General features: G+C 56.3%; 1 protein-coding gene across 1 annotated transcript in view; it reads right to left on the bottom strand.

The window, feature by feature from the left end:
• Positions 1–25,780, bottom strand: part of FAM135B (family with sequence similarity 135 member B) — a 158,321-nt gene that overhangs the window by 33,686 nt on the left and 98,855 nt on the right. Inside the window, exons 4-7 of the mRNA XM_037166411.2 lie at positions 17,032–17,171; positions 11,079–11,149; positions 6,201–6,374; positions 4,007–4,133 (exon numbers count right to left, since the gene is read on the bottom strand). Of these exons, the coding sequence (XP_037022306.2) occupies positions 4,007–4,133; positions 6,201–6,374; positions 11,079–11,149; positions 17,032–17,171 (512 nt within the window). The remainder of the gene's footprint in view (positions 1–4,006; positions 4,134–6,200; positions 6,375–11,078; positions 11,150–17,031; positions 17,172–25,780) is intronic.

Here is a 25,780-nt window from a genome sequence, read left to right as displayed (position 1 = left end):
AGGTCATCGGTTTCATAGCCTGCGTGCTTTCTCCCTGCACTGTCCCAGTGTTGGGTGCCCTCTGCCCAGCACCCACTAGAAACCGTGTCTGAGAGAGTCACCCTTGAGGACATCAGGGCCTGGGGCCTGGTACTGGATGTCTGGCCCACCGTCCACCAGACCCCACCACGTGTTGTCCATCTCAAGTCTCCGAGCAGGTTTTGCACACCAGAGTTCTGGGTTTGGGAATTCCAGGTACCTCTCTGCAGAGAGCCAGAGTTATGGTCTGGGTGGGTCAGACCACGCTGCAGTGACGATAACCCTGCACGCTCAGGGCACGCACCGCGGAAGCCGGGTGTGCATCTACGCAAAGGACACTCCACGGGTCAGGAGTTTAGGGGGCGAGTCCTAGGAAGAGGGATCCAGGAGTCCTTCCATCCGTGATTCTCTCAGCTTGAACGTTCTCTGAGCCGCCACACAGAGGAATGGACAGTCTGGAGCCTCACACAAACTACTTTTCAGGAAGGAGCCTGATGTATCCCACTGGCTGGAGCCTGACATGTGGCCCCGAACTAACTGCACGGGACGCTGGGAGGCTGGGAGGTGTGTCTTCAAATGTGCTGTTCACAGGACACAGGACCGGGGAGGATCCGGCCAGTCTCTGCCACCACTGTCACTCGGATCACCAACTGCTTCTCTCTTCATCCCACACCCGGAACAGCCTCGTGTGAAGGGAGCTTTCCCCTGCGCTCACGGCGCCCTGTTCCAACCGTGAGATTTCTGAGAAACCAGAGGTGGGGCAGCCTTCTGTCTGGAGGTGGCTCCTCTTAGCCCGGCAACCGATGGTTGTGAGTGAGCTGTCCCACCGGCCTGCCAGGGTGGAAGTGGGGGGGATGGACACCCCCGGAGCGGGAAGAAGAATGGGGACTCAGAGCAGCCACAGGCCTACGGCAATCGGAAGTCCCGCTGTGCTGGGAGTGGGACGGGCTTCTTCACTCGGGACAGATTCTGCTGCTGGTTGGGACTCCTGGGTCCATTTCCCAGGATCCAGGGACCCTGTGCTTCCTGGGCCTGCCCTCTGGGAGGTGCACGGGGGCAGTGGGGAGCACAGTCCTGGGGACACGTGGTCAAAGCCCACTGCTCTCTCTCAGGCAGGGGAGGACCAAATGTTGGGATTACTCCCTAATAGTCTTGAAGTCGAAGCTCACGGTTTTGTCAATATAGCCAAACTCAGCATGTGGCTGGCCTCTCTGTTTCTGGCCTCTTCTGGGTGCTCTTAAATCCGCTTCATTTTTTTTAAATTTTATTTTCTTTCTTTCTTTTTCTTTTTCTTTTTTTTTTCCTCTGGGTCTGTCTATATAAATGAGATGGAGGCTGACTTGAAACTTTCTGGGTCGATATGGAGGAGATTTGAGACATTAATCTGATTTCTGCCCAGGGTCACTGTCACTTCATTCAACTGAGTTTTCCTAGGATCTCACTCAGAAGTGTGTTTCGTCTCCATGGCAATCTTAATGTTTGTGTTCAAAAAGAAACAGGCTTTTCCCAGTCTGCCCGTCACCGCATTTCTGCACAGACCTTCTCCGCTGCTGCTCCTGCTTGAAGGACAGCGGGTCTTCTCTGTGCTGCCCTGTTCCTTGTTACCGCTCCCTGAACATGCCGCAGGCAGTGCAGACTCGTGGCTGAGGCCCACTTCCAGGCCCCTGGCCCCCGCATGGCCACAGTCACGGCTGAGTGGGAGGAGCTACCAGCTTCTACGGGGGAGGGGCCAGGAATGCCGCTGGGAGTCCCTGGGCCTCGGGGCGCGGCAGGGCACCTGGGAGCAGCACAGGTGTGCAGAAAGGAGATTTGGGGTGATCGACATCACGTCTCCAGCCTGCTGATCTAACCTGCGATTCTGGACTATCACACGAGACCATGCCTTAAAATAAGTAAACCTCTCTCTGAGATGCATGTGTCTGTGTACACCCACATGCCACCCATTCTGATTCTCTAGAGAACCTGGACTAACCCAGCAAGCAGGTGTGGAGCGCCCCCCGCTGTCCAGGTGGGGTCAGAGCTGCCACAGCACCTGCAGCAGAGAGGGCTCCAGGATGACCTCATCTGGTCCTTTTCCCACACGATGGGAAACTGAGGCCCAGAGAGGGCACGCTTCCGACTCAGGGTCACACAGCAGGTTGGTGCTGAAGCCAAGAACAGAACCACATGGGAGTCCTTCCCTTTGACTTCCTGCCCACGTGACCACACTGGGGCTCTTGGAGTAACCTTTGATTGAATTATTATTCGATTTAAGTATGTGGATCAACAAAAAGAAGTATAATACCAGCAGAGGGCTTTGTGGAGCACTTTGATGCCTGGCTCTAAGCTCCAGGCTCTTATGTGCTTATTCGTTTAATCTCAGCCGCCCCGCCAGGCAGGCATTAGTACCCTTCTTCACAGACAAGCCACGAGTCAGAGAAGAAATAATTCCCCCAGGGCCCAGCTGCTGGCCCTGATCAGGGGAGACGCAAGCCCTCACCCCAACTCTAAATCCGAAGTCTGGGAAGGGGGACCCAGGGAGAGCGGGGCTCACGACAAAGGGATGTGGCGCTTCACGCGCCCCTCACCTTCCCCTGCTGTGTGATTTGTCTGGCCGGTCAGCTCATTCTGCTCTGAGACACGCGTGTCTGAAAGGCCTCGGCACGGACAGCCTTGTTTTGCAGGGAAACACCTGCTCTCCAGCCCCTGAGCTGAGGCTGCAGTCTGTTCGGATTCCAGGGGGTTCGGGGGGGATTCGTTGATGCTTGGGGCTTCTGGGGGATTTGGAGGCAGCGCCCTCGGGGCCGGCAAGGGTGTGTAGTGGGGAGGGGTCGTATTCTTTGCCTGGCTGCCCTGGCCCAGTAGGAAGGAGGGGTGGGCGCTGCACGGAGCCCCCAGCATTGGATGGGGTCCAAATGGGGGGGTGTGTGGGAGAGAAACACGTCCTGAAGACATGCCATTGAATGGAGCTTTAACAGCAAGTTCACAGCTGAGCCCACAAATAGGCTATTTTATCTGACGCTGGTAAAAGGCACGGATGTCTTCTTTGACACATATCCCCCAAAACATCCAAGAAAAAAATTACTTAATAAAAATGCTATTGTTCCACATGCCTGGTAGGAGTCTATTTCTGTGCAGTTTTTACACATTTTAACTCCTGAAATCCTCTCTAAGGTACAGGTGTTGTCCCATTTTGGAGTTGAGGAGCCTGAGTTTTGACGAGGGTGAGGGAGTGCCCCCCATGTCACACAGGGTTTAGCACAGTGGGAATCTGCAACCAGAGCCTTCTCACTGTCTGCCCATGGCAACAGTCTCAGAGGGGCAGACGTGGCTGGTCATCCCAGCCGAGACACAGGGACCCCTCGCCCGCCACCCCACGCCAGGCCGAGGGGCTCTGAACAGTCCCCGGGGCACGCCCACATCCCCCGAGATCCCTGTCTGTCCCTCTGCGGGGACAGAATGGAATGTCCGTGTGGCTCAGCTCCGTCACCACCCAGCCCTCCACGTGAGCACGACTCACACACGGGGTCAGTCCTCGGTCCCACACCTGTCGCTACGGCCCTGGGAAGGTGCTGAGTATTAGCAGCCTCGCTCCACAGGTGCAGAAACTGAAGCTCAGAGAAATGAGCAAAGGAGACACGAGCCAGGTTGTGAAGCCGGCTGAGGTCCAACCAGCTGCCAAGGCAACCACGCGCTCAGGGGAAGCCGTGCACAACAGGCCCGTGACCCCCAGACAACCGTATCCTTCAAGGCACCACGTGGAGGAGGCTCTGTATGAAGACCCTTTCCCCTCTAGCACCGGCCCCAAGGCCTGGCCTTTGGAATGGGTCTGATGAATGCAGCAGCGACGAAAGAAAGGAATGGATGGGTCCATGACAGGCAGGGGACACACAGAGCAAAGAACCTCTAAGCGGGACATTGAATAAATAACGCCAGAATCTCACGGGACACACACCCCCTGCAAAGCGAAGTTTGCAGGTCCTGGTGCCCCCACCCCCTCGAATGTTACCTCCGAGGAAGTCGGCTTGCAGTATCCGGCTCCGAAGACCAGGTTTTCCAGAGAGAGGCTAGACTGTTCGGGTCCCACGTCTGGGCTGCCCTTACCGAGCCAGGAGCCTCTTCCCGGACGAGTGAAACTGAGGAGGAGAGATCAGAAGAGGGAAGACACGGAATGGAGAGGGTGACGGCGCCCCAAGTCCGCCCCCTTGGGGGGGGGCGCCTACAAGAGAGGCCCCGTAGCAGGGGGAGTTCTAGTAGGGCCGTGGGCGTCAGGGACTGCCGTCCGTGGTGTCCATGGTGGCTGGAGACACTGTCGTGTGCCCCACAGACCAAAACAGACCCTGTCCAGTCCCGTAAGTCACCACCGAGATCAGCCGACCGGGTGTGACAGTGGCCATCAAAGGCAGCCCCCAAGGAGACTGGGGTCACTGGCAAGATGACCTGAATTTATCTCATTTGGGTGTATGACTGCCCCCTTTACCTTTTTAATTCTCATCAATCGACACACTGACAAAGTCTCCTTGCACTCAGTTCCTCTTTCTTTCCCATCTCTTCTGTTAAATACCCTGATGGTCATCGTCCTACGTGGTAAACACTACGGACGCACACGCCTCATTCCCCAGGCAGATGCCGGGTCTCTCGCGGCAAAGACCCAATAAGCAACAGCCTCCGACGGCGGCACCCCCAGCGCAGGTGCCCAGGAAAATCCCGTGGACGGTTTTGATCCATTCTTCTGCTCACTGCACTCACTCAGACTTTCCTGAGGCTCACGCCATGTGCCAGGCAGTGAGTAGGTGCTGAGGTGGCAGGACCGTCAAGGCGTGGCCCTCACGGTGAACACAGTCTGGTCTAGAGAGTGGCAGGTGTGACGGGAGGGAGGTGAACCCAGGCCAGCGAGCACAAGGTGGTTCATGAGCCAAACTAGGGGAACAGGATGGCCAGACGGAGCTGCCACTCAAAAGGAGCATGGCCAGAGGGTTAAAGGCAGCTGGTGAACCCCACCGGCCAGGGCTCGGCCCCCGGAGTGGCCCCTGTCACCTCTGGGACATGGGCACAGTTTGTAAATGTCCTCATGTCCCTGTTCCTGTGGGGTCACTGCAAGGGTTTCATGAGGTCAGACAAGCCTAGCTTCCAGTCCTGCATCTGGCAAATAGCGAAGACTCAATAAATGCTGGCATTTATTGTCGAAATATCACACACATAACACAATCTAATGTAATCATCGTTATACTTACACAGCTACTGTTGATCTGATTTGTTTCTAATGGAGATTTGAAGCAAGCGTTCAGCTTAGCTAGAAGGAACGTTCCAGAAGCCGTATAGAATATATCTGAGCAGTGATACATAGGGCACATTCTGGGGCCAGACTGTGAATTAACAACTAAAAAGACTCACTATTTGACCAAGGCATGGTCTAAAGTAGATTTTTCAGTGGATCTGAATCCCTCGACTGAAATCCCAGGAGGGTTAAAAATTGGATGCTTCTCTTCAGTCTGCTCCGGGGAAGGGAAGGTTCTTTAGAGGTTATGTTTCAATTTCACACCTGCTTCCTTCTGGTTGGACTGAATTGATGCCTCGAAAATGGCTTTGCTAGAAAACCTGGAGCTGGCCCCGTTTGACAGGTATTTCCCCCAACCTTGCAGGCTGCCCTGTGTTCCCGCCACGGCACAGAGATGCTTCTGGGAAAGAACAGAGGGAGCAGGAGACAGCTCTATTTTTAGCCCATCCCTGGAGGAGCTGAGCCCCGACGGTGAATTCCTGTCCCCGGTCAGGCTGCGGGGGGCCTGCGCCCTGCTCTGGCCTAGCCACTAACACCTTCAGAGGACAGGACCCATTAGTGTTTCTGTCTCCGAGAGGAAGGTGGCTGTCTCTGGGCGTTAGGTGACTCCTCTGATGAGGCGCAGTGACAGAAAAGCCAAGCCAGCTGTAGAATCCACACCTCCAGGGCCCATCTGTACTTTGCTGGTTAGTCCCAGGCTCCCAGCCTGTGTCCCCCTTGGCTCCTGGGGCCCTCAGCTTCCCCGCCTGCCTGTCCCCTGCCCGTCCCCTGCCCCTCAGTGAGGCTCAGAGCCCGACCCTCTGCTGCGGAGAGGCTGCTCTGTCCTGTGCTGGTCAGTGCTGGCCACCTCTGTGTCTGTCACGCATCCTCCAAGGAGGTGGAACAGAAAGGTGCCCGCCGAGCCTCGGGACCCGTGATGCCATACCTGATCAGGGGCTGCTGCAGAGCCACCAGCGCGGCGTGGACGGTCACCGAGATCACTGACAGGTGGAAGTAGTCGAACATGACGGGGACCTGGTGGTGCAGGCCTCTGCGCGGGTGGAAGTGCAGGCCCAGCGTCCGGCTGCTGATCACGGGGGCCCCCACCACGTCCCTCAGCCTGGAAGGCAAGCGAACAAGCTCCGTGAGTGACAGCAACGACTTCTGCCTTCGTCTGGGCAGGTCTGCACGACAGCCCTGCCCCGGCCACCTGCCGCGCATGTCATCCTGTCCGACTCCTGCAGGTACAGTCTGGGAGAAACTGCTTTTCCCATGGCAGGCGGGTGGAGAAACTGAGGCCCGGAGAAGGGAAGACGGACACCACAGCTGCTCCCTGTCAGGTCTGCCGTCCCGGACACCATGCGCCCGTCAGTGACTGGAGACAACCTGGACTCCTTCCAGGCCACACAGGGCCCCTGCCTGGCCCGCCTTCCACACACGCTGCGTCTCCTGGCAGGTGTCCCACGCGGCGCTGCCTGCGTGAGACTGTCCTTCCCACTCTGCTCCTACCTCTTAACCTCGGGAAAGGTGACCAATTCATCTTCACGGCCCCAAGGCCTAGCCCATGGCAAACTGCAGGAGTTGGTCGAATGCTGGGTGAAAGGAGTGACTGGGGGACATATGCACCCCGTGTTCACTGCAGCATTACCTACAGTAGCCGAGATATGGAAGCAGCCCAGGTCACCAGGCCAGCGGATCGGAATGCGTGGTGCAAACGTGCCGTGGAAAGTTCCGTGGCCACAGAAGACAGTGAAATCTTACCACGTGTGACAGCGTGGGTGAACCTAGAGGGCACGATGCTGAGTAAAGTAAGTCAGAGAAAGACAGACACCACGTGACTTCACTTACATGTGGAATCTGGAAGACAACGTAAATGAACAAAACAGAAGCAGGCTCATGGGTACAGAGCCTGGTGGTGGCCAGACGGGAGGGTGGGGGCTGGGGGGAAAGGTGGGGGGTTAAGGAGCACCAACGGGCAGTTACAGAACAGTCACGGGGTGCCAAGGACAGCCCAGGAACGCAGTCAGTAATGGTGTGATGCCTGCGGTGGGGCCAGGTGGAGACCCTGGGGGACCGCTCACAAAGCGCGTGGTTGTCCAGCTGCTCAGCTGTGCACCTGGGCAACACAAAATAATACCAAACAGAAACTAATAGAAAGAAAAGCATTTTTAACAAGAGAAAGAAGGAATGACCCCTGGCTCCCAAACAGAAGGGTAAGTAATCTGACAAGTTCATCAAGTGCCCCCTGACCCCTTCCTGTGCATTTTGTCATTGGGATGCATCTGGTTCCTGAGAGAAAGTGACCGCAAGCAAGGCTCAGCCGTCTGTGGTCAGCCGGGCGCTCACACCCCTGGCTCCATGGTCTGCTCTGCATCCCTGCACACCCCACCGTGGAGCCCTCGGGCACAGGTGCAGGGGAGCCACAGACATGACCTTGGGGCTCGAACAAGGGAAGGTGAAACAGACATCGGGGGCAAAGGTGCGAGAGCGTGAACAAGAATTCAAGCGGCCTCCATAGGAGTAAAGCAATCAGAAACAGGGAGGAGATGGGTCTGGTGTGCTGTGTAAGGGGCAGACCGAGGAGTGTAGGAAGCTTAGCTCTGGCAGGGGTGGGGGGAGGACTGATTCTCAGCTTAGACGGGGTGGGGAGAAACTTGAGGCACTGGGAGCAGGGTGCCTGGGTTCTCCTACAGCAACGGAAACACAAAACGAGGTCACACACACAGGGAATGACATTTCCCTGGAGAGAGAGAGGTGGCCGAGGTCTCGTTGATGTGCACTGTCACCCGGCCTCACTGTCAAGGCGAGACAGTGTGGAGGGACCCTCGAAGGCAGGAAGGATTTCCTGCTGGGCAGGGCCGTCCAGGGACAGGGTGGGCATGACGAGAGGGGGTGGGCACCAGCGTGTGCCCCTAGGACTTTGCAGAGGCGCCAGTGCTGACGTGAGGCTAGACGAGAGCAGCGTCCCTCACCCCAGTAACACTGTCGTTAGGGGCAGAATAATGCTGAGCTGGGTGAGGGTGTCATCCTGTGATTTGCAGAACACTTAGCAGCACCCCTAAACTCTATCCGCTGTGCCTGGGTAACAACTCCAAGTGGCCACACACATGGAGAGATGTCCCCAAGGGTCAGGCTCACTGCCAACCCCACAGTGAGCCCCTCTACCCCTGACACCACATGTCATATTCCTCTACGTTGTCCCCATGCAGACCTGCACAGGTCTGGAGCCGCCGTCCACCTGGGTGACATGCCAAAGCCTGACGTCTACACCCGGGATGCCCTGCGGACGCTTCGTCATCCTTAAACCCGGTTTATGAAAACATGCGGCATTTTTGATTCCTCCGCAGCTGCTGTCTTCCTGTTCCTCTCAGCTAATCTGATACTCCGCAGAAGCCTGCCCCGACGGGCATTGAGTGCTTTGTGTTGTGGGGAGGAGATGCCACACAGTGGCCACGCCCTTGGCTGGTGTGGGTACGTCTCCCTTCATGGTCACAACAGACCTAGGAGGTGCGTGGTCTACAGTGACCCCACTTTACACACCAGGCTGCTGAGGGTTAGAAAGGGACGGGGACTTGCCCATGGAGCAGATGAGCGCAGAGCCCAGGTGGCCGAACGGGACCCATCTCGTTTGGGTCCATCCCCTGTACACAGGCTCTGCACTGACTGCTGTCTCCACCATGATTTGTCACCAAGGCGGCCTGGAGGGCCCGGTGGGGCAGGACTTCTAGCATGAGTTCGGGGTCAGTGGCAGGGTTCTGAGGTGACTGGGAATGTCTCTGCGGAGCGATGGGTGTCTCTGAAGGAAGTGGGTGTAAGACAGGGCAGGGGACGGTCAGTGAAATAAGTAAATGGAAGAAATCCCACAGGGTTCAGTGGGGACACGAGATCAGTGCAGGCGGGGCTCAGCTTTTGAGTTCGAAGGTTAGGAACTGCCACCGTCTTGAAGGGCTCTGCGCTCCACTTGGTGCTAGAGTGACGATTCTGGGACACGGCGGCGAGAAGGTGAGACGTCTCAAGCACCCTCCATCCCACCAAGGGGTAAACAGAAGTGATGCGGACAGCAGGGGGCTGGAGGGCCTGGGGGCCCACACAGGAGTGAGGACCCTGATGTCCTGCCCTGACAGCCCGGGCAGCACCACGGACAGAGGCTCCGACAGCCCAGAGTCACTACCATCTGCACACCAGCGATGTCTGTCCTCACTGGGCACCACCGTCCAGTCTCTGATGGCTGGGCAGTGGCCCACCTGGGGCTCAGAACCCCCTACCTCAACTCTCCTCCTTATGGAAGCTCCTGTGACAACCAGACACATCTCAGGTAAGGACAGTCTGTGAGAAGGGGCGTGGCAAGTTCCGATAGGGCGTCTGGGCTCTGGGGCGGGGGGAATTGAAAGACTATTCTGCTAGCTCTAGCCCATTGGCCCCCGATTCCCCATTCCCCATGGGGTAAGGTGACATATTGCTGATGACACTGTGGAGACCAGAACCGGGGATCAATCCAGGGTGGCCAGAGCATCCTGAGGTTCTGCCGGCACAACCGATGGAAAGGGAGTGGCCCCCACGACCTAGGCCTGATGAGAGGGGTCTTCAAGTGAGCTCGCCCTGCAGCTCCTAGAAATGGGGACCCTGGGCCTGGGTGCCTGACAGATCCTGCAAACGTCCTCAGGAGAGAAGCTGAGGGCGGCGGCTGCATCAGCCAAAAGACTGAGCCGCAGAGCGGGGGAGGGGACCCCACCAGCAGACGGAGGGTTAGAGGGTCTGGGTTCACTTCCCAAAGGGCAGGTGTGGGTTCTTTTGAGAAGAATCTTATGAGCTTCCTGCAAGGAGTGAGTGAGCCAACCATGGGAGGGCCTCGCAGCATCACAGAAGCACGGGGAGGGGCTGGAGGGCTGCCCGACAGTGCCATCTCCAAGGAACGGTGATGAACACCATCAGCAGTGCCAAGGATGAGGCGCCTCCCTCTGCACCGTGCGGAGAGCCCGTTAGCAAGTGAACCCATGGGCTCCGACTCCGCACCCGTGCCATCTCCTCGTCCTCACTGCACCCGACCTACACAGCCTGCACCCCCCGGCGGGGAGGCGGGAAGGACACACGGCATCCTGCTTGCCAGGGAATCCCCGCCTCGGACAGGGCTTGGGGCCCGGCGGGCGAAGCAAGGGGACAATGACAATGAAAAGAAGCTGTGAACTGGGTGAGAGTTTGGAGGTCTGGTCCTACACTTGACCCGATTTGTCAATGCCTGGAAATGAGGACTACTTATTACCCACCCTTCCCCCACCCCCCCAAATCCTGGAGAGGCTCTGGCTATGCCAGGTGACCATGGGACGGGAGGTCAAGCCCACAGAAGCAGCGCAGAGGGAGCAGTTCCGGGAAAGAGCAGAGCACCTCCTGCCTGTGCAATCAGCCGTCACACGCGAAGACAGCTTCAGTGTCAGACGGCAGGGACCCAACAGCGGGTGTTCGCGCCAAGTTGTGGGGATCCCCGCAGAACCTCCTTTGAGTCAGAAGGGGCCTTGAGGTTTGCCAGCTCAGAGATGCCTGAACGTAAAAACCTAACAAACGCCGCAAAGGAAATGCATGGAGGGGCCAGGCAGGAGGAGGTGCAGGCCCCTAAAGCCAGGAGTCAGGGGCGTCCTGTGCCTGAAGTGCAGGGTTTGGAGTGAGTGACCAGGCAGCTGAGCCCACACTTCTGGGGAGGCCGTGGGCGTGGTCAGGGCGCAGCAGCTGATCAGCGTATTTCTGAGGATGTCCTGGGGTTCATGGCCATGAGGATGCCCCAGGAGGCGGGGATGCCACACCACAATCCAAGGGTTTTGGGGACACTCACTGCTGCTCACTGTCCGTAAAGTGCAGGTCCACCCTGAGCTGGAAATCGACTTCACTCAGTGCCTCTTCCACCTGGGGGACAGAAAAAGTTCAAGGGAATTCAGGGGGTCGAGTCTGGCCCAAGTGAAAAATTCAGCCGGTCCCTTTCCCAAAGTTCAGAATGGGGATCTCACCACGAAGTTAATGGGTTATGATTAAAGCAGAATTTCCACATATGCTCTGTGGAATTCTGACCGAACAGGATGTTTATGAGCATTACGTGGAAAACAGGAAGGACCGATGTAGTCCAATTTGGGGGAAATCCAACCTACAAAAAAACGCTACTGAAACCATTTTTCTGTGTGGCAGGGCTTTTGAGAGACTTCCTCTGCCAACACATCCCGTCTGGAGCTGCTCTGAGCAGGGCGTAGTGACCCAGCGCAGCCCCCCGTGGGGACAATGGGGCAGGGAACCCGCTTGGTTAGCGACGGTGGTAACATCGGAGGTGTGGTCCCCTCTGCCCTCCGGCACCCTAGCCTGCTCCCACCACTGTCCAGGGGCAGAGAGAGGCCAACGATGCTGGGGAAGGCAAGTCATTTCCCAAGGCGGCTCCGAGTCCTAAGACAGCCCATCCTTTGTCCTGAGGGCACTTCCATGTCACCATTTATTCTCAAAGACACTTGAACATATTGTGTCCTCTCCAGGGCTGCATCTATTCTTAGCTTTCAAAAAAATCTGTTTTCATTAATTAGCACAGGAATCTATCTGTCTGTTGTACCTGCCAGGTTCTCGCGTACCTGCAGTAGATGCTACTCCGCCCCCACGGGATACACCTCCCCTCCCCTCCCCAGAGGGAGCTGCTTGCTAAATACCAGACCTCACCTCAAAAAACGCAGGTCAGATCTGTCCCTGGCTCCTCCCCCTCCCGGGCTGGGCAGAGCCCTGCAAAGCACAGAACCCTAGTTTGTTTGACCTTGGCATTCAGTGCTTCCTGTTAAATGTGCTTCAGGCTTATGACCTGGAAGCGTGCGAGTCCAGTTTCATCTGGAGACACAAGTGTTTTAGCACTCGTAAAGTTGCAAACGTTTAAAAATCAAGCAGTTTTACATTTCTATCATGGGTTTCAGCTTATGAGGGAACAAAGAAGGAAGAGGGAGGGGAGGAGAGAGAGGAGAAGAAAAACCAACCCAACAACAACTCAACCACCCGGCCGTTTCTGTCGCCCAGTGGCCCAGTAAGTGCTGTCAGGAAGGGCGAGACTCGTCTTCACTCCTTCTGGGTCCCCAGCTCCAGGAATAGAGCGTGCCCTACAGAAATATTAACGTGTCTTGAGGAATAAATAGAGCTCTTCTTCACCCTCACCCTTCTTGGGTTTGTTTCTTTGCCAGAATGTTCTCATCTACAGGGAAGGAAATCTCTCACCTACCTACAGGCCTCTTCGGAAAGAAGTTTCTGGTTAAGCATAGCTCAGGCAGAGACATATGGGTGGAATTTATCTTTAGGTCCCTGGTGTTTTAAAATTTGTTGTAAAAAAAGCATTTAAAAGTTAACATTTTGCTGATCCAAAGGCTATGAATAACTTCGTCTCCTAGCTTTGTTTTGCATAATCAGGAAGCTCGCTTTGTACACACAGCCCCAAGCTCGGCAACCTCCCGCCGCCACTTCCTGGGGGGAGAGCCTGGCCAAGCGCAGCCCCCCACCCTCTTCACAGCTCCCAGTGGAGCCTGAGCCGTATCCACCGCACACTCCGGTGCCTCACCTGCCCGCCACGCCACTGGAACCAGGGGACAAGTCCTGGGCCGAGCCCGGCTGTGATGTCACCGATGTCTCAAAAACTATTTCATTTCAAGGAGCTCCAGTATGAAGTCACTGGCTGCTCTAACCACTCATTTTCTATTTGGCTGTTGGCTTCCTGCCCTGCCCTCCAAACGCACATGTTCACACGTGCACACACATGCTCGCTCACACACTCACACACACAGTACACGGTCCTTCCATCAATCAGGCTGCCTCGTTTTGGTTAACACCTCACCTCCCTTCAAAGGTCATTTTTTCCCAGCATCCGGAAGCAGTTTTGCATATAGTGGTGGAAATACCAGTAGCTAGTACTTAGGGAAGACTCACTATGTAGCTCCCATGATCTGATTTAATATGCACAAAACTATGAATTCAGAAGCATCGTCTCCACTTTCGAATGAGGACGTTGAGGCTGGGTGTGGCAGAGCCACTCTCCAAAGCCTGGGAAGTCAGACATGATCTGTTCCCCTTCCTCCTGTAAGCATCCGGTCCACAGTGGCACCCCTTCGCCCCGGCTGCTGGGGCGCTCAGCCCCTCGAGTGCGGGCCAGCGTGGGCAAAGGCCCAGCTCCCTGTGTGTTTCCGTTCCACTGACCCTGGGCTTCCCCCTTTCTGTTTTCCTGTGCTCCTGCTCATTCTATTGCTACTTTACTTCCTTTTACTAGACTTGCTATTCTGTAAGCTTTACCAAATCTTCTGGGGGATTACATGGAGTGTTTAAAATAAAATACCCACCCTGCCTCCACACCCCCGCTCCTCACGACCATCATTAAAACATCCCGTCTTATGCCTTGGGCTTCGATTGCTTTGGTCCCCAGTCACCTCTTGCACTAACGTGCTGTGTCCTCACTGAGCAGACTGACTCTTCAGGGCTGCGTTTCCCACAGCACGCGGAACATGGGCTCGATGCATGGGCCTTGCCAAAATGTCTGTCTCCAATGATGGCTGTGTGCGCACATGACCGTGAACTCTGGCCCTCAGGCTGCCAGCAGCACTTTGGGTGTCGTAAGCAGACAGACAGTTGCTGGGTAAGAGTTAATGGGTCCATTGTGGCCATGCAGTTTTATGGGAATATCCAATTAACTCTCATTGTCGCCGATTTGTATACAGTGATCAACGATAACATCACTGTGGATTACCCCAAACACAGGCCTAAACTGTCAGCTTGTGGAGACAAGTGAGTTCACCTGCAGAACGAAACAAGACACACTGTCCGGTTGACACCCTGTTCAACCTCAGCACTCAGGCCGGTGACAGCCGGCCATGAGCCAAGCCTGGGTGTCGGGAAAACCAAACAAGAAAGGCTTTAACCTGCCGGGGCCGGAGCAAGACTCCAATGGGATCGGGATGGAATAGTGACCGAGGTGCCCGAGGGAGGCCCAGACCCAGCCTGCAGGGACAGCCGCTCTGCTCAGGAAGGTCCTTGAGACCAGTGACAGTGGCCCCCTAGAGAGAAGGTGCCCTCCTGACCACCATTTGGGGAAATGGGCTTGAGCACCAACCCAAGTTCCTCAACACTCAGCCCGGGGCTCTTTCCCGGCCTTTTCCTTGACAAGCAGGGCCAGGGAAGGAAATGGGTGACATGGTCAAGGTGAGGACTCCAAGTGCAGTCCCTCAGAGGAAGAATCCACAGACCCTCCGTGCACCAGGGCTGCCTCACCCCCGGGTGGGCAGGGTCCGGCAGGAGTGATGGTCCGAACTGGACAGGGAGCTACCCGGCATGGCCCTCGCCTGGGGCCTCTGGTAGAAGGACATGGACTGGCGGGATGGCGAGCACTGGACACCCGCCTCTCTGGGGGGTGACGGAAACCCTGATTTGCAGCCCTGGCCACTCCTGGGGGTGAACTTGTCCACCACAATCAGCTTCCACTGAGTGGTGTGAGGCCATTGAATGTGGAGCTGGAAAGAGGTGTGAATCCGCGGCTGCCAGGGTCAAGCTGGCCTCAGCACACCAATGGACGTAGGCCAGTTGGTGACCAGGCACTCACGGAGCCCGGGCTGGGATACGCTGCCGTGTTCTCCTCTTTTCCTCCAGTCACCTGCAGGACCTCTCACGGGCCAAGCCCAAACGGGACCCAAAAGGTCAAGATACAGCTGATGGGCGTGGGCAGGCGGCAGCCTCCAGGGTCCGAAGCAGGTGGGGGAGGTGCACAGGAGAGGGAGAGAGCAGAGACAAGACAGGTAGCACAGCTGACCGGGCCACTCTGGTCTTCTGATCCACATTCTAGAACAAGTGCCAGTGGCCACTGTGAGGCACAAGGCAGACAGGCATCAGGCTGACCCCTCTATTTGCAAAGGAGGGCGTCCAAATAGGGGACTCTAAATTCGATTTTTCCTTCTCCCAGCTAAGGCACCACCCACTCGTTATTTGTGAGACACCCCAGTGCAGGTGTATGGCAGGTGGCAGGATGCAAAGAGAGACAGGAGGTCCAGCCCCGACCAGCCTGTGGGCGGGAGGGTGGCCGCATTCTGAAATCAAGCCCGTGCCACTCACTGCATCTTTCCAAGAAAACTGCCGGCCGTCCAGTGCCCGACAACACACTCTGCTTCCCTTCCCATGGCCTTCGGTGCTCGTCCCTGGCCTTGATGCCCACCTGCCTCTCCAGCCTCGTCTTCCGCCCCATTCCCTGCACCCACCGGGCAGGTCACCTCGGCCCCACTGCTTCTCCTGGAGCCACCCGCCTCCTTCCCACCTCAGGGCCTCTGTCCCTGCCGAGCCACTCCAGGGAGGCCCTGCACCCAGGCTCTCAGCACGCCAGGCTCCTCCCCAGCACTCGGGTCTCAGCTCCTTCCTTGGTGGCCTCGCTGGGAGGCCTCTCCTGTCACTTGTCTTCCAGGGAACAATCTCCATCCTTGTGGAGTCGGGTTGAAGCCGAGTGCCGGGCAATCTCATTATCGGAGCATCTACCAGGAGGCAGCGGCAGGCCCTGCAGAGTGGGCGGGCCAGGAGGCCTCTCCCCCAGGCCTCGACCCGGGGACCGAGCTCCTCCTCGTCACGCCCCTGGGAATTTATCTCATCTTCAAGCCAGCTGAGCACACAGCAGTAGGAAGGCCCAGGGACAGAGGTCCATGATTTATTTATCAGACCACATTGGCATGCATCGATCTAACATCAACACAGAAGCCCCGAGACACCAGGAGTATTTTCTTACTTGCTATTTCATCTTTAGTCCATGACAGGTGTGCGTGATGGGAGCTCAGTAAAGCGTTGATGGAAGGATGCATTGATGAAGGAAGAATGAGCGAGAATGCCTCCCCTCCAGACCACCTCACAGGGCACGTGGCCACTGCCTGGACCACAGAAGATGAGGACAAGAGCCACGGGGATGAGAGCAGGATGTCAGGTGGCCAGGAGGTGTGCTTCTGCGCACCACTTGGGGACGCCTCTTACGAGGCGTTCTGGGCCGGGAGCACACCTCCACCTTACTAACGGAGGGTCCGGCAGGAAATTCGCTGCTGGAATGCGGTGATGGGGGGTGGAGGTGGGACCAGGGGCCTGGCAGCTGTGGTCTGGACCTCAGACATTCCTCTGATGGGCAGGCATTAATCTGATGGATGAGGCCCCGGAGCTTTTACTCATGCTGTTCCCTGCTGAGATGCCCTTCCCCTCTCTCAGTCGGCCCCACTTCCAGCCTGTGCTTCTCAAAGCCAGCTGCTTGGAGAAAGCACTGACCCCTCCCAGAGCCCACCTGTTCCTCCTCGGAGCACTGCTGCTCCTCCATCCACACAGCAAGCACAGTGGGTGTCCTTGATCTGGGTGTGTGTTGACACACTGCCAACACTGCATTCCTGACTGTTACCGATGCCTGTAGGGCAGGGGGCCTGCTCGCTGCCTTCTTCAGGACCCCCCCTCACCCAAAGCCTGCACCTCGATCCCTGCACAAAGCAGATACTCACAGGGCACACCTGGACCGATGAGCAAAGGGGCAAAGGGGAAGTGAGAAGGAAAGTCAGCAGGTCAGGCAATGGGAACTTCCTGGAAGAGGAAATGAGCGAGTGTGGGCGTGGAAGAATGGGCGTGCCGAAATGAGCAGGCACAGGTGGGTCCTGCAATTGTGGACTCCCCATCTGTCAGACTGCACAGCGAATCTATGGCTTCAGTGGCCGTCCACCCCTCAATGGGGAAGACAGGCGCAGGGGAGGGACAGCTCACAGCTGCCGGTGGATCCCACAACTCACCCGTTCACCATCCAAGAGCAGGTGAGCGCGGAAGAGGGCGACGTCGCTTATGGGCACCTCCTCGTTCCTGTACAGGATCTGGAAGATGCGGCTGTGCACCGTGCTCTCGCAGACGCAGGCCGAGTACAGACTGCTGCTGTCTGCAAGACAAGAATCCACAGGCGTCCATGAACCCCAGGACCATCCGGGGCCCCCTCAGGTGTCTGTCCAGCTCAAGGAAAGTAACGGCCCCAAACCGCATTCCACGCCCAAAGATCAACACCAGAGAAGAACGAGATGCCATCATGTAACGATTTCTGTTCATCGAATGGGCTGGCAGCTCAGTGACCCTGGCTCCGCCCCTTACAGGCCACATGACCTTGGCCAGATCACTTGCTACACTGTCGGCCATGCTAAGTTCCTTACGTGCGGATGTGTCCCCTCCTCCGTGAAGCCCTCCATGACCTTCTCCCTCAGAAACAATGAGGAAGCTGTGGACAGAAACTGCCCTTCGTCTACAAGGACATCCTAGTGCCCACAGAGTCATCCTCTTCTGGAAGTGGCATTTGCACAATACGAAAAGCACTCTGTCTTGAGTTTTAGGCAAATGTGCTCATTCTAATTGCGTTACATACCAAAATTTTTTTAAGGGAACTTGAAAAAATGGATCTCACTCCACTGGATGGGATCCCATCCAATGGACCCCATCTCCGTGTCCTCCAATATGCTCCAGATCTACCCTGATCCCTCAAGACCATTTCAAAGTTAGGTTGAACTTGGAGATGACACATGTAACCGATGAGCTTAGGAGACCTTCACCGCTGACCAGGGCCATCTCGGAGCACAAAGGGCGAACACCCTCAAATCACCTCACACATACCCTGCCCAGTCAGGAAAATACAGGACTGTTCTAGAATAATCAATGCTCATATTTACATAAGACAATGATTCCCTTCTAACTGTGGCCACCGACTTGTACGTCACAGCTTCCTAAATGCTTTGGAAGGCGCTCCTGTCCGCAGTCCTCGCAGGCAGCCCCTGGGCTAAGTTTGACTACAAACAGGAAGACCCAGGTCCCGAGAAGAGGCAGGGTCCTACTGTCTGCGGTGCCACAAGGCTCCGTGTGGACTCCTCCTCACGTGTATCTGTGTGACACCTGAGAAAACAGTCTCAAATCAACGCACACGAAGCGAAACAAAAAGCACCCCCTGCTCGGCAGAAGGCTGGCGCTCCAGAAAGCCCCACTGGAAAACGGAATAGCATGTTTACAAAGGGAGCCAAGAAAACAACGAACATCCATCCAAACAGCAAAGGAAAAACTGCTCTGGTACCTTGTGTACTGTTCCCAGACGGCTTAGAGTCCCTTGGAAACAAGGACAAAACGTCCCTGTCACCTCCCAGCACACAATGACATTAAGCCAACACCTGCCTCGTAGCTGCTGAGTAGGAGGCAGAAACAAGTAAAAGCCCAGCTCATTCCCAAGGCTGCTCGGAGGCACCTGCTCTGACTGGGACTTGGTCTGAAGGGTGTGGCGTGCCTGGCCTGTGCGGCCCTTTGAACCTGTTGGACTCACGGCGATGCGCCTTCAGGAGCCGCGCTCCTCGTGTGCAGCCGCCCCTCTGTTTCTCATTTGCTGCGCTGGCCCTTTATCACTGTCAAGGTCTAGTTCGTCCATCAGCCAGACCGACACCGTGGCAGAGGACAGAAGGTCAGAGCAGCCCGAGGAGGAACAGCCAGCACGACAGTCCAATCACTCACCTTCCTGGGCAAGTGACATCACCCCTGTGATAGCAGCTTTCCATGTGACAAATGGGCACATCCACATTGACCTCCTGGGGCCAGCGCGGACATAAAGAGGATAAAATAAATCCAGGGTCTAAGACCAGGCACGTAATGCTCAGCAGAACGACGTTTTAATCGAGTCCAGGCACAGGCCTGAGCCCTGTCGGTGGGCTGCACTGTCACTGGCCGCATTTCCACGGTGGACTGAACTCCTCCGACTTGGAGCAGATGACGAACCAGGCCGCAGGACTCAGCGGTCTCTGCAGAAGGTCACCAAATCCCCCAGTGCACCGTGACGCCCAGGACGAGGCATCACTTACACCCGATGGGACTTCCCGTGTGATTTTCTCGTCACTATTAAGTAGGACATAAAACAGGTGTCTTCTTGCAGGAGGAGGCTCACTGATCACGGGGAGCCCGGTGGGACGGTGGGCATCGCGGGGACAGTGCCTGCCCGCTTTGTTCCCACCGAATTCTCCCTCCTTAGACAACCCGCACTTGGACGCCACGCCCTTTATCCTGCCCACCCGCTCGCCCTGACATTGGGGAGGAAGTGCTACTTTCTTCTCCCGGGCAGGGCGCTCCCTAGGATGTCCTGTGCGGCTCTCCTGCTGGCTTTGCTGAGCCCTGCTCGGCAGACAGAGGGCACCAGGTACCTCCCGTGCTGCTCCCCACCCCTCCTGGTGCACCCCGGCCCTGGGCACCCAGAGGTGCGGGAAGCGTATGCTCTCCGAGCCCCAGAACCCCTTGCTCACACGGTGGTGCGCTGCTCCTTTCTAGCTGTGAGGTAAGAACCACTGTTTATTCACTGTTTGGCGGCCAGCTTTCTACGGAAGCGGTCCAGTGGGAAGGGGCAGATCACAGATTTCTGAAATGTCCAACTCTTTGTGTGTCGGGGTTGGCACCACAGGAACACATCTGAAAGCGGGGTTGGCACTTTGAAGGGAAAGACAGGCGGGAAAGGAAGTGAGAGGAGGAGGAGGGGGTGAAAAAGAAATAGAGGGGGTGGTTAGAGGAAGGAGAGCAAGGCACAGGAGGAGGAGGAGGAACTAGCCAAGGGTCCCACCCCACCGCGTAAGAATCCACTGCACACAGCCTCACCTGGAACTGCAGGCCGGAAGGCAAGGGGAAAGCCCTTTGGTTCTCAGGTTTCTCTTCCCAGTGACATGTTTTATCCACACTCTGTGTATCTACATACCTCTACGTGTTTACAGCTCGGATGCAGACCTTCCCGAGGCTGAGCGCTCTCCCCAGCCCCACGGTCTCTGTGAGTGCGATTACAAAGTTTCGGTGCCATTCGCGCGGCGTGAGTTCTCTTCCCAGAGTCCGGGCCAACACTGATCCCCTGGCCCCGAGCCCTCTCCCATCCTGAGAACATGGCTGAGCACAGAGGGGCCCCCACAGAATCAGGGTTGTGCCAAACAGTCAAAACGCTGGGACAGCCCCTCCACCCCCCAGGTGTGAGGGCAGCTGGGTGAGTCTGTGACCGGTGCAGGTGCCGGAAAGCTACCACTGGACTTCTTCCAACCCAGGCCTCGCCCGCATGGGAGAATCGTCCAGCACGCTGGTGCTCGTGGTACTGGAAAAGCCAAGTTAGATTCTAAGCAGCTCAAGGTCAAGACCTTGGCTTTCTTATGATTTAGAACAGGACCTCCTTCTGTAAGGCAAGCGTACATTCTAGACTTGCCCACCCACTTCTGCGCTCTGTGCCCTTGGACGGCCATTAAATCTGAGCTTAATGAGGGAGAGTCACGCCCTGCCTGCTCTTCATAACAAACCAAAGGCTCCGATGAGACGAGGAGCCAGGAAGTATGTGGCCAGCTGCACAATTCTTCAAAACCCAAGTGGATTTCCTGCGGAGCTGAAGATGGAAGTGGCTATGATTCCTTATGCCAGACAGTCTCTGCCTGCATCTAAGAACAGGACGACAGAAAGGCCCCTTGGAGCCGAGCTTTATTGCTCTTTTCTAACCACGTCAGAGAGCAGGCAGAAGAGAAAGCCACCTCGAAGTGGGGGCTCACTGTCTCCCCAGGAAACGGCGGCAGGAGCTTCCCTAACGTGGGCTGTTTTCTGACTGGCAGGCAGAGTGGACACACCACCAGGGCGAGGGGCTAGAGCCTCTGTGACTCCAAGAACGCTGCTACCTCTCCTGGAGACCTTGTCACCACGGCCCAGGGGACCAGGGTGCAGAGGGAGAAGGGAGACCCCTAGGAGAGAAGGGGACAACACCCTGGTGACTGTGTCTGGAGCCCGGAAGCTGGGGAGACCTATCTCCCCGAGGTGTCAGCACGTGGCGTGCATCAGGCATGGACAGGTGTTTCCGGGAACAGCAGTGCCCCGACGGAAGCTGGGCCCCGGATGGTGCCCCTGGATGCTCGCCACGGCCCAAGGTTCAGGAGTGAGAGGCTGGGTGGGCGACGCCGTGGCCTGCAGTCCCATCTGGCACAAAGCTCGAGCTTTGAAGAGCAATGGTGGGGAACAAGGACATTATCTAAAGGGGTAAAACCTGGGCTCCTGAGGCGTGGGCCCTCAAGGCCCAGCAGGCCCCTGGTCCAGCATGGAGTGCACTGTGGAGGGTGCGGCAGTTCCCCCAACCGACTGTCGGGCACATGTCCCCAGACCCCCAGTGGCTGCCCGAAACCCCAGGTAGACCCTAACCCTACACAGGGCGGGCAAGGAGAGGTTACGGTTCTTCGTATGGAAAAGGCGTGCAGGTTATGATGCTTTACAATGGCTCTGTTAACTCAAAAGCACATCCCAGTACAACTGGACACCACTGTTGTCCACACCTGCACTTACTGTTTTTCCTGTAAAAAAGTTTAATTTATGAATTGGTCATAGTAAGGGTTTAACAACAACTAATGATGAAGTGGAACAATAAAACAAAACTTATTGACTGTGGCATGTTCTTCCTCACCCAAGGGTATGTGCATTGATTTGAGAGAGCCAGAGAGGGAGAGAGAGGGAGAGGAACATCGATTGGTTGCCTCCCCCACGTGCCAGACCAGGGATCAAACCCACAACCCAGGAAAGCACCCTGATGGGGAATCGAACCTGCAACCTTTTGATTACAACATGACACGCCAACCCTCTGAGCCACACCAGCTAGGGCCGACTGTGGCATTTTAATCACAGCAAGGGTGACCGAAGGTGGGCCCTGCGATGCTGCCACAGTCCATCAACCCGGACACAGCACAGTGACCAGGGGCAGACCTGCTGGACAAAGGGATGACTCACATCCAAGCACGATGGTGACATTTCAACACGCTATTCAGAACGGGCGCTATTGAAAATTTATGAACTGTCTATTTCTGGAGGTCTCCATTTAGCACTTTGGACTGTGCTGGACTGTGGGTAAAGGAAAGCACAGACCGTGGAACTGGGGCGAAGAGACTCCAGAGAACCCCCTTTAACAGGGACTCTCGACTCACGGCAGGGGTGACCAGACCCCGTTCCCTCGGTGGGAGGGGCCTGTTTCCCCCCGGGACCCTCGGAGCTGTCGGGTACCGTGCAGTGGAAAGCCGTTGGCACCTCTGCCCCTGGGGCATTTACACCCACAAGCACCTACGTGATGTATCTGGAAGGATACGGATGTGCCTGTACCTTTGGTTTCTAAAGCACGTCATGTGGGGGACGCATCAGTACGGGCTGCATTTTACTTGTCATTTTTACTGTCTTTTGAAAGACTATCCAACCTTTCGAGTGCTTTCTATTTCAAGTGCACCGCCATACACGGAACATTAAAAACATGGCTTCTGTGCACGTGGATGAGTTCGTGCCTTGTCTACAATCCCATATTATTATGTCTGTGAGATTTATGCCGTAACAGACATTTAATCCATTTATTAAATTCTTATTAATCACCTTGTGCATCAGGTCCCGGGCAAAACCCTGGGACTCAGCAATGAACAATCAGAGGGATCCCTGCAAGGGGGAGGTGTCCCCCTGCTATCTGTCCCCACAGGCGTCCCCTTGTGTGAATGACTCCCTCGTCCTTCCAAGTCCATTGCGTCATCAATGACATCTTGTGCAGCCTACTTTAACTGTTCTAGCTGAGCCGGCAACGGATGCACCACAAGCTGGGTTTGAGCAGAGATGGTGCTATTTATTAATGCTGTGATTTGGAAAAGTCCCTTCTCTGTGATGTGGAATTCACACCAAATGGCTTTGCTCCTTTCTCCCATCCGAGTACTAACCAGGCCTGACCCTGCTTCGCTTCCTAAATCAGACGAGATCGGGTGCGTTCGGGGTGGTATGGCCGTCAATGGGTTTGCTCACTTCTAATGGCTCTACCAAAACTAGCCTGAGTCCCCGGTGCTTCCATTCCTTTCTCACTCAGGTGTAAGAGCCTTTATTCCACTCACGAGGAGACTCAGGATCCACCGAGGATAAGTGCACCTTCGCCGTCCAGCACGGTCTAGAGAAGATCGAACAGCGACTTCACACCTTGGGGCTTTTCCTTCCTCCCTTCATCCCTTAGTCTGTGTGTTCACTCATCTATCCTGGCCCTAGACAACATGGGCAGCACGTCAGACTCACCGCCAGTCCCTGGTGGTGACGCAACAGGGACAAAGGGCACCCTGCCACACTAGGCCCCTCCCCACTGCACTCCCACGACTCCGTCACTTCCACTCACCGAAAAAGACCCTCCGTTCTGCAGTGATGGCTCAGCTGGTTTTGCATATTATGGTCACTCGGATTTCCCTCAATCAACCCATTCATGAAATATTGACGAGCTTGGGGGAAGGGGGATTTGGGGACATTTCCTGATGTGAGTGGTGGCTGGCGTATTCAAGAGTCTGACTCCTCACCTATGACACACGAAAACTCAAGCTACGGGGCAGACCCTGGTCCAGTAGAAATCCCTGTTTCCTGAAACCAAACCAGAGAACGAAGGACAAAGTGCCACTTAACCTGCTGAAAATGACAGGGCCCGATGCTGCAATTTACTAGCAAGTGTCCAGCCATCAACACCAAGTGGGCTTAATTACTTAATGGCGAGCCAGCGTGACGGGCCTGTTAGGTGAGCCCAGCAAGGCCGTCACCTGGGAACACCGTATCAGCGGGTCCTGTGTGTTGCTATGTAATCTCAGAGGGAGGAGGCCAGCGCGTGCCTCTCACGGACTCGTCTCCTGGCGGAGCGCCTGCCAGGCTCCCTTCAGGCCCAGCACGCGGCTATCTCAGGTTTCCAACCGCAGAGCACAGAGCATTCCTCGTACCTCATGGTTTCATAAGAACTAGAGCTGGATTTAGTTAAAGACAGGAGTTGGCTGTTGGCTCTGCCATCCATACACTGTGCACCTATGAACGAGAACGTATCCTCAGTGTGCTCACCCGTGCAGTGGGGATGGGCAAGAACACCTGGTCGAGGACTGGGAAGGGGACGACTGGCAGAGCACCCGGCACAGGGTCTGGTATTTGCCAGGTGCTCGGGGAAGGCGCGGTGAATGACTGTGCCGCTGGGCAGGGGTGCGTGGTGGGACTGCGCAAAACGAGCCACGACAGAAGGCTGCCTGCTACCCGAGAACTCTCGGGGCGATGGGACGGGAACCCTGCAGGCCCAGGGCTGCGGGTGCCTCCCTGCCTGCTCCTGGGAGACTTGGGCTGAGATCTGAACTCAGCTGGCCTCGGTCCCTGCTTAGGCAAAAATGTCAACAACAGCAGGATTCCGCACCCCCCCCCCCGCCTGCTAACAGAAAGTAGGTTCCAGCTCCCCTCGTTCCTGAGATGGCTTCCAGACTGTAAGCCTGTGCACTGGTCTAGACCCCGGGTCTTTGCTCCCTGGTGGGCGTTTCTCTCTCCCTGGGGATCCTAGCCCACTCCAAGGCTCCCTGTACCACTTATACACTGAGAACTGGTGAGTGGATGACGCCAGCCCGCGTCCCGAGTGTGCGTGACCTCGCACACTCCCCACACCACCCTTTGGGTGTCAAGCACACACCATAGACTTACACTCCAAGACAGAACCTTCTGTCAAGTTTCCCAAATGTGTTCCTCCCCAGATCTCTTCCCCAGGACAGTAAGACACCTCCTGGCCGACGCTGACTGTCTCCCCCTCTCACCCCTCGTCATCTGTAGATGCTGAGGATTTACACTCAGCATGTGGTTCTAATGAAGCCCCGCTGTGCCCTTTAATGATTTTCTCTCAGTGTTGACCACTGGAAACTTCATGTTCGGCTCCCGCTGAGACCACTCTTCAGTCTCTCTCTAGACAATATAAAGCATCATCAACCCCCGTCCCAACACAGAGAAGAAAACTCGAGTTCTTTACTGTGGTACGATTGGCCCCATGTGATCAGTGTGGAAGCCACAGTCAAGGTGATGGCTTAACACCAAGCTGGCCCTTGTGTAGTGTCCAGGCTGGGCAAACAGTGACCGAACGCACAGCTGACCGTGGCTCCCAGTGAGCCAGTCCTCGGACTTGGCAGCGGTGGTCAGCCAACACCGTGCGTGTGAACTGGGCCTGGGCTCCGGTAGCAAGCCCGCGGAGGTGGCTGTTTCCTGCCGGATCCTCACACTGACCCAGCCTCCACACCGCCCCTGCCCCTTTGCCAAAGGCCTGCACTAAACACACCGAAACGCACGAGGCAGGGCCTGCTGAGAAGGGTACATGCAAGGCTCCCTCTCCTCACCCTGAACCCCACTCCGCCTGTGCGTCATTAGGAGACACGGCCAATGGGAGGCAGAGAGCCCTGTTTACACGAATCAGACTTTCCTGGGCCACCTGCTTCGGCCGTACGCTTCCCGAGAGCTGAGCATAGTCAAAGCTTCAGCTAAGCAAACATTTGTTAGAGCGGTGGCAACCCCTCCCAGTCATGGCCCCAGTGTGTCCCACGGAGCACAGAGCCACTCTCCAGCCCACAGCGACCTTGGCTTTAATGGGAGACCACAGAATGTAGGGTCAGCTGTGACTTGCTACAAAAATACTGCGGAGCCCAAGAGGCACTGCCAAGACCAGGTGGCCACTCTGCATCTGTCTGTCTTTAC

The sequence above is a fragment of the Artibeus jamaicensis genome, unplaced genomic scaffold, assembly GCF_021234435.1.
Source record: "Artibeus jamaicensis isolate MK-2021 breed Jamaican fruit bat unplaced genomic scaffold, CSHL_Jam_final scaffold_916, whole genome shotgun sequence".
Lineage (NCBI taxonomy): Eukaryota > Metazoa > Chordata > Mammalia > Chiroptera > Phyllostomidae > Artibeus > Artibeus jamaicensis.
Note: the sequence above shows the minus strand (reverse complement) of the source record. Positions and strands in the feature narration are given on the sequence as shown.